Source organism: Corvus moneduloides, chromosome 5 (assembly GCF_009650955.1).
Source record: "Corvus moneduloides isolate bCorMon1 chromosome 5, bCorMon1.pri, whole genome shotgun sequence".
NCBI lineage: Eukaryota > Metazoa > Chordata > Aves > Passeriformes > Corvidae > Corvus > Corvus moneduloides.
The window spans coordinates 63,199,056-63,207,921 of record NC_045480.1 but is presented as its reverse complement, the minus strand read 5'-3'; the positions used below and the strand labels follow the sequence as shown (position 1 = coordinate 63,207,921).

Below are 8,866 nucleotides of genomic sequence, written 5' to 3'. Positions count from 1 at the left end.
CCCCGAAAGGGGAGATCCAAGCTTTCCCAGTGTATAAGGCTCTCCCAAATTCAGGCCAGCTTGATAAGCACGAAGTGATTGCTTGGAAGGTTGCAAAGGATCTGCAATCCAAGGTGGCACAACATGGGCTTGGTTCTGCTGAGGTTATGCAGATAATAAGGGTGATAAATACAGATTTGCTTGCTCCATTCGATATCAGACACTTGGGTCAAATCCTATTTCAACCTGTACAGTTTGGAGTTTTTGAGAAAACCTGGAGAAAGCTAGCTGACAAGGCTGCATTAGGGAATATGCAGTTCCTGCTGATGATCCTAGATGTACAGTGGGAATGGATGCTCTTATGGGGACTGGTCCCTTCTCTGATCCCAATCTACAGGGTACCTTTCCCTCTAGCGTCCTTCAGCAAGCTCAACAGGTTGTCATGACGGCCCTGTTGAAAACCATAGAGTTGTCTGCTCCTAGAAAGCGATATACTGAAATAGTTCAAGGGAGATCAGAGTCATACCTCTCTTTTGTAGAAAAAGTTGCTGCTTCTCTTGAGAAGCAGGTTGACGATGACGGGTTAAGGATCTTGTTGTTAAGGCAGTTAGTGAGAGACAATGCAAATGAAGAGTGCAGAAAAATCATGCCTTACAAGGAGAACCTGATGTTGCCAAAATGGTCGAGGCCTGTGCTAAGGTGGGATCTGGGAACCAGAGAAGGTCTGCTTTGGCTGCGTTTCTGCAGCCTGTTCACTCATCTTCTGGTCGTGAACCAAAGCAACCCAAACACACGAAAAAACAGAAGCGGCCTAAACCAAACCAAAAAGAGAACACATTGATCCCCCAGTGCAAGAGGTGTGGCAGACAATAGCCAGAGATCTGCTGGGATGAACCACGCTTCTCATAGAGATATGATGGAACTCTGTTTATTCTATTGTCAGACCCATAGTTATACTCTAATTCCTCAAGCACGCCTAAGCAAGCTCCATACTATTGGGTTACAGCTACTGTTCACACGGCCTTTAATAGCAAGCGATTGGTTACAGATTAATATGCACGCGACTAACTAACATAAGTTTTTCTCTTTCTATGGTCAGCATCCCCCTCCCCAACATCCTGTCGGCTTGCCACATCAGCATTGCTCCTCTCTTTTTTCCCTAGTCAAGGACAGTTCACTAATATAGCTTGGATTGTTCACGTACACATGTCCCTGTTCACTCAGCCATTTCTCTACAGCAGACCAGGGCATTGTAGATCTCAGACTCATGCCGACAGTCGGTTTTTGTCGGGAAACTTCCACCGGGGTGCAAGGAGGGGGAATTGCTCTCCGATGCAGTGGCTCCCCCAGAGAGTGGCACAGGTACAGGCACAGGCCTACTCAGTCACCCTAGAGACAGCACCCAGGGATCAGACGGTTCTGACGTCCACACCTCAGCAGCAGTCATCTTAGACTCTAGAGGTATTTATAAGGTTCCCTTGGATGCATATGGACCCTTAGCCCAGGGATCCAGTGTGATGCTGGTGGGAAAACCTGACATTACCCATCAGGGAATCTTAGTGCGCTCAGGAGTTATTGACGCTGACTTTAAAGGTCAGATTTGCGCTATGGTCTCCACGCAAAAACCCCCTGTCACTATTCCTGAAAAGACCTGCCTTGCTAAATTAGTGCCTTTTAAGTCTTGTGTCCCCAAGATAGGACAACAAACTCACGAATATAGCGGCAGTGGATCTACAGGACTTCCACAGGCTTTCTGGACTGCAGACATCTCTGATCAAAGGCCACAGATGACATGTACCCTGATCCTGCCGAATGCCCATCCGCCCCGGACTCAGCTTCGAGGTTTGATTGATACGGGTGCTGATGTAACTATCATCTCCTTCTCTGCGTGGCCTCCCTCATGGCCTTTAGCCCCTGTGGGATTGGCCATCGCAGGATTAGGAGGAACCACACAGAGCTATTTAAGCAAACGACCTGTGATGGTGAGGGACCCAGAGGGACGCACAGCTACAATTAGGTCTTATGTTACTACAACTTCCCTTAACCCTTGGGGGCAGGATGTGTTGGCAGCTTGGGGGGTATGGATTGGGACAAATTTTTGACAAGGTTCGCTGTGTGTAAGGGCGCGCAGTATCCTACACTGCCTTGGTGGTGGCTGACTAACACACCAATCCGAGTCAGGCTCTGCTCAGTTAGTTGAATTAAGGGCTGTTACGATGGCTTTTCAATGATTCTCACAGGAACCTTTAAATTTGGTTACTGAAGCTGACTAGAAAAAGCTTTGTATACAATTAATCACCTTACAGTACCACAAAATTCAAATAATCCTGTTATTCTGAATCATTTTCTCTCATTGCAGTCTTCAGGCGAGACACAACTGCCCCGAGCAAAAGTCTGGGTACGGAATTTACTCACTAACCAGTGGGAAGGCCCGCATGAGCTTATCGTTTGGGGTTGTGGGTATGCTTGCGTTTCCACAGATACTGGGATAGGGTGGCTGCCTTCAAAATGTGTTCACCCTGACCTACGGCACCAGAGGCAGAACAGGCAACCTCCAAATGATGACCGGAACGCCAACCATCTAAATGGCGACCAGAATGTAGATCATCAGCCTAATGACTCTTCTGATGATGACCAAGATGTCAACCATCAGGCGGATGGTCCTTCCACAAGCAGAAACTGGGATGATCCTTCCACAAGCAGAGACTGAACTTTAAATTTCTCGTTATGGAGTCAGATAGTTAAAGCCTTAAGGACATATTTAGAATTAATAATTGATGTAAATTTCTATTTAGGATTAATAGTAGAGTTGTTATCTTATAAAACAAAAAGGGGGAATTGTGGATACAAAAATGCCGTTAGCAAGAAATTTTCTTGATGCTTTCTAAGCCATGGGATACTTTTCTCTCTCAAGAAGATATTTGCAGAGCTTATAAACTATGAACACCTGCGACCTTGCCGAGCTTTGTTTATAGTACAGTAGGAAAATATTTTGACAATGGATGTTTTAGGATTTTAGCCAATCACCCCCAAGGGGTGGCTGATCCTTTGTTCAATTAGACTATGAAGAAAAAAGTCTATAAAAGAGTTTGTAAAATAATTAAATAAAGCAATCTTGCTGCACAATTCCTGCCATCTGGATTTCTCTCCTCCTCCCTATGGCTGCGGGATACGGTAATATTTACTGTGTTAATAACCAGAGGTGGTGGCATGTGGGGAGCTAAGCAGCGTGGCCCGGCCCAGCCTGGCCCGCACGGCCCTGAATGTGACCCCAAGAAGTCGAGACCCCGCAGCAAGAGCGCACAGGAATGAGTGAAAGTGAAAGTGAAAGCAGGAACACAGCAAGACAAAAAACAGCACCAACATGGAAAAAGGAAAAAATCGTTGTAGCTAAGGTTTTAGGAATAGTAAAATGGTATAATGTCAAACAAAATTATGGTTTTATAATGAGATGTGACAACAAAGAAGACATATTTGTTCATCATACTGCCATTAAAAAGAATAACCCTGAAAAATATATCCCAAGCTTAGGAGACAGAGTAGTGGTAGAGCTCAGGATTATTCAAGGAAGGAAAGGCCTGCAAGCAGCAAATGTTACTGGGCCTAGTGGTGTTTCTGTGAAAGGCAGTATATATGCTGCAAATTGTACTCACGTTAGACAATATCCGCATTATAAGCAACCCATACAGTCTCCCTTTCCCAAACCTACTTTTCTCTTTTATCCTATAACCTATTATCCCCAGCGTATTCCTAATCCGTTTTTCCACCCGTGGTTTCCCTCACAAAACCATGCCTTTACCAATTGTTTCCCCAAAAATCCCTTTCCAATGCCGATTGGCGGACGACCAAGGCGGGGGGGGAGGGGGGGGAATTAATTATTGTTGTTTAGAGTTCCAACAGGTACAAATGGAAGAAACCCTCTCCTGCCTCAGTTTCCCCACAAAGCATGCTCAGAGAGTCCTGTCTCCCTTCTGCCAGCCCTAAGATGTTCCAGAGAAAAAATCTGTTTGGACATTTAGAGACTCAGGAGGGTGGCTTTTTTTCTCTTGAAATTATCTTATGTTTGTCCAGTTGTTTCCAATGTTAAGTTTTAAATCTCTTTTAGTTAAAACTAAAGGGTGAAGTGTTGGGGTTCCTCCCTCCTGGCGTGGGGTCCGGGGGGAGGGGGACCTTGGAGTAGAGGCGCAGCCTATGGGGTTTCCCTACTCCCTGGCCAATCTTGTTCCCCATTGGTTGTTTTGTGTTCCCCTGCATGGGGAGGACCCTGGTGGTCCTGTGATTGGGACAGTTCTTCGGCAGGACGCCGGCCATGCGACTAGAGAATAAAGATCTCTAAAACATCTATCAAGAATCAGTCCCTATATTTTTCCACGAGCCTTGCTGTCTTATGCATGTTGCAGTAATCCCTGCTGCAACATCTCCCGGTGAAGGTGGGTTGCGGAGGGAGTCCCGGTCCACCGACAGTTCACTGTAACCAGTGGCCTCACCAATAGGCAGTCAAGGGAAACTTCACAGCACCACTGAACCCCTGGGCAGGAGAAGTCCAGCACCAAACACCACAAGCATCTCCTCTCCAAGCCAGGCAAAGACTGAACCACCCCCAGCTAAGAAACAGCCAAAACCATACTGCTTCCCCCCTGCCCCCCTCCCCCAGAACCATTTGAAGTCTATGCCAAGGTATTGTCTCTTAATGTTTCCATGACAACAAATGGGAAGAAAATTCCTTGAAGAAACCTAACCCCCAACGCTAGCAAGTGCCAAAAAATTAGATTTTAATTAAGAAACAACATAATAATAATGACCGTAAGAAATTAAAAATGGACACATTTCCAAAATGACCTAAAATGCTTTTATTTCCTTTTGAACATTCCTAAATCATGAATGATGCTGAAACTGTACAACTTGAAGTACATTCTGATGTTCTCTGCTCATGGTCACACTGTGCTTATGTCAGGTTACGAGTGTTTTATAACACTGCTTATCCAACCATGCCCATGGATTGTAATGCATCCATAGTTCTATCCACCAGGGAAACTAAGCACAAAATATATGCTGATGCACTTGAAAGTCAAGATAGTTAATAGGAAATGCTACTTCCCTACTTGCATCTCCAGATTTTGTCAGGTAGGCATTCCCCCACCTATTTATTTATTTATGACTCTATTTATTTTCTTCAGTCATTTTTCTTTTAGATTACCTCAGCAAGGCTTCCTAAAGGAGCAGTACCTATCAGAGAAAATCAACCAAAAGGCAAGCCTCGGTCCTTCTCTAGGGGAAAAATGGGTTACAAATCTGTACAGGGTCTGTCACATATTTTGAGAGCAGCAAGTAAATTTGCCATTGACAGACTTTCAATTCTTTCTTGCTTGGTCCTTTCCATAACACACATTGACAAATAAAGTGTTGTCATGTCTGAAGTGTCATGAGCAAGAACTGCAATGTGAAAGCATCAATAAGCAGAGGAGAGCAAGGACAGGAGCACTTTGCACATGTTACTGCTTGCACAAAGAAGAACCAGGGCCACTGAGATCCAGGGCTGTGAAGTGTGTAAGACTGGTTAGGAATAGGCAGAAATGGGACATATTATATTTCATATTGATACAACACATAACGTGCAGTTTTCCACAAGCATCCTCTTCCTCCTCCGGAAAATAACTAATGGATTTTACATGATGAGGGTTTTTTTTTCTGTCAGAGGGGTGAAAGAGTGTTGTGAAATGGAAGGAAATACAATTGCTATGGACAGCAAGGAGAAGTGCTACACACTCATCTCAGAGGCCCCAGATTTCAGTGGAGGATATTTATAACTCTGTCTCTGAAGAAGATTTAAGTAGTTCTTATGCTGAGAAAGGGAACCAAAACCATTACCTAAAAATAAATGTCCCAAGTCAATGCCACCTATTTCTACATTCCCTGTCTCAGAGCTGGCTAAATGAACTATATCAAGAAACATTTGGCTTGTTCAAAGAGTAATAAGGCCTTTCTGGAACTGGAATGGGATTTACTCTAAAATCTCCTAATTTGTCAGCAGTTTTCTCTACTCTGCAATATCATCTCTCTCTGAGTTGAGAGAGGCAAGTCAGTCAGCACAAGTATGTTAGCTGATTCAGACAGGGACCAGGGTAAGGACATGGAAATTGCATTCCTTTGTTACTTGGTTTAACTCTTGCGAGCCACTACATGAGGACTTATCAGGTTTGTGTGTTGAACTGATATTGCTCCAATTCTGTTTCCACCAGAAAACACAGAAGGATTTTCAAGATGAATAAGGCTGAGAACTACCCTTGGCCAGGCTATACTCATTCAAGGATTTCAAAGCACTCTCCAAATCTCTTTTCAGAGTTTCACAAAACTCCTGATTTGCAACCTATGGAACCCAACCAGCATCCAGCATGTCCAGAGCCACTGCTGAGTAGGTGGAACTGGGAAACTCACTCAGATCTCTGTTTGGCTCTGAGCAGTCTGTGCTTAGAAAGGCTGCAGAGTAAAAGAAACAAAAACCCTAAAGAATATACTTTTCTCCTGGTCGGTGTAGATTCAGGAAAGAAATGGCTGACAGTGGGTCATTACTGCAGATCACTTCTGTTCTGGTTTGATTTCAGACGACTCCCTCTTAAACAACCAGCCTGCCTAGGGTAAATGCCTGATTTGGAGCTTGTTTTCTTCCTCTGGGGAACAGCTGGTCCACAGTCTCTTCCTTCTCTACTGGTGAAATCCTCCTTTTCCTTCTCTACTGGAAAAATCCCACAGAAATGCAAGATGCCCCTTCTGTGCAGATATGTAGTGCCTCAGAACTGAGCCTTCATTTCTGTAAACGACTTAAGTTCAAGGCCTTTTAAAGGTCTTAATTCCAAAAAGCCATTTCAAAAAGGCTGTCCTTAATATAAGGCCTGTTGTGGGAAGACCAGATTTTAAAGTAGATTCAGGATCACCACCTAACTGCTTTTAGGCTGAGATTTGCAGTTGTCTCTACTCAGCATGAAGATAAGTGGGTGGATGTTGTGCAGGCAATATGCCGCAGAGCTGTGGTCAGAAACCATCTCTGCATCCAATTGCAACTGTTCATAAATATACAAACAATAACTACATATACTGTCTAAGTAGTATAGTAACAAACTGATTCTGTGTGACAGTCACCTGCTGAACAAAATCACAAATCTTGCTTGCCAGCCAGGCATGCTGAGCTCCCAAAGCAGTAATTTTGTAGAATAAAGGAGAGGCTTTTCCTCAGGAAATTCCAAGGGTCCTGCAGCAGAAGGCACACACCAGTAGTTCTGGCATACCCCAGCAGAGGGCAATGGCAGATGTACTGCTGAGTCTGGTCCTGCAAAGCACCCCTACAACAGAAAACTAAGTTTTCCCTTGCCTACCAGATCTTGTCACAAGCTCAGGAGTCACTTGGTGCTAATAAATGGAATAAATCCTATCTAGAGCTGAATCAAGGACCAGTAGAAGATCTGGCAGCATGTAACTCACCAGCAGCACACATGAAACTCTCCAGATCTGTCCTGAGTGACTACAGTTTGTTAAGTAAAGAAAGGCCTCAGCAGCATTTTCACTGTAAGATCAGAAAACATATGTGGTCTGGCTTTCTTACTGTGCTTATTGGAGAAAACAAATAAGTGAAGCTGTGTATCTTCATTGGCACATCCACAAATGCAAACCAGAAAGACTAAGCTGGAAATGGTTAGTGTGGAGGAGGAAATGGCAAACAGGAAAACCCCTGGCTCCTTTATCTCTGTTCATGGAAGCATTTTGTTTTGAAATATCAGTGTTAGACTTAAGGTCCTCCTGAAGGTGACAGAAAGTGATTCAGAGCAGACTTTTTTAGGTATACGTGCACTTAAACACAAGAACCACAATTTGAGGTAGTTGAGCCAGACGCTCTTACACTGGATTTTCACACTTCTGAATATAAAACCTTGTATGTCTCAATTTGGGGCTGAAAAGTAGAAGCACGCAGAACCAGGAACCACTTTAAAAAAACCACCAATAAAATTGTATGTCACATACACTGAAATGCAGTGACCATCCATTAATTATGCTGGCATGCTACAAAAGCATAAAATGATACCTGTTTTGAATGAGGAAGGAAGTGAGGAAATGTTTACAAATCCTTTCACGACAATAACCATAAATAACAAGTAAACAGTGACAACTGCTTCTGCAATATTGCTCAGTTGTTGTGCCTGCATCAGCAGGCACTGTGAGGGAAAATTACTATTGGAGGAGAGAGAAATAGGTTGCCGAGCAACGAGACCCCATCCAGGGCACCCCCTCCCCTGCTCAGGAGCAGACAAGGCTTCCAGTACAAGTGCTCTGAAAGCTGAGCTGGAATCCATCAGGGGAGAGTGGACATATTGTAGAGTGAGGGAGCAGGAAAGGGGAAAGAGGGCAGAGCCTATCAACTGGCAAGGAGAGTCTGCGTGAGACCAAGGGAAGAAATGGCAATTGTGCCAAGGGGGGGCGGGGTGAAGAAAAGAGCCGAGGGTAGACAGGATAGACAGAAGCAATTTCAGGATAGAGTGGTCAACCTCGGAGTGTGGCTGCTTCAATAGCACTTGGATCAAACCCTGCTCCAGTGTGGAAGGGTTGGATGTGAGTGGGGCTTCCCTGGCTGAAGAGAGATATGGAGGAGCATGGTAGAAGGACTCTGGAGAGGTTTTTTTCCTTTTAAAACATGCTCATGTAAATATGGCATTCACAACATCAGCTACTTGGGTTATTTTTCTCGAGGGAGCTGACATCTAGGCCCTGCATGCTCTGCAACCTGCCTGATGGGAGGAGGTTGCACTCTGGAATTCAAAGTTTAAGTGCAGCAGCCAGATACCTGGTCTCTACCATTAACCTCCTCTGTCAGCACAGCCAAGTCACACCCAGACTTTCA

At 44.5% G+C, this 8,866-nt stretch overlaps 1 protein-coding gene across 1 annotated transcript in view; it reads left to right on the top strand.

The window, feature by feature from the left end:
• The first annotated feature begins 554 nt into the window (after window positions 1–554).
• The window catches only part of MGST2 (microsomal glutathione S-transferase 2), a 40,449-nt gene continuing 32,137 nt past the window's right edge, over window positions 555–8,866 (top strand). Inside the window, 1 exon segment of the mRNA XM_032110417.1 lies at window positions 555–561. Coding sequence (XP_031966308.1) covers window positions 555–561 — 7 coding nt within the window.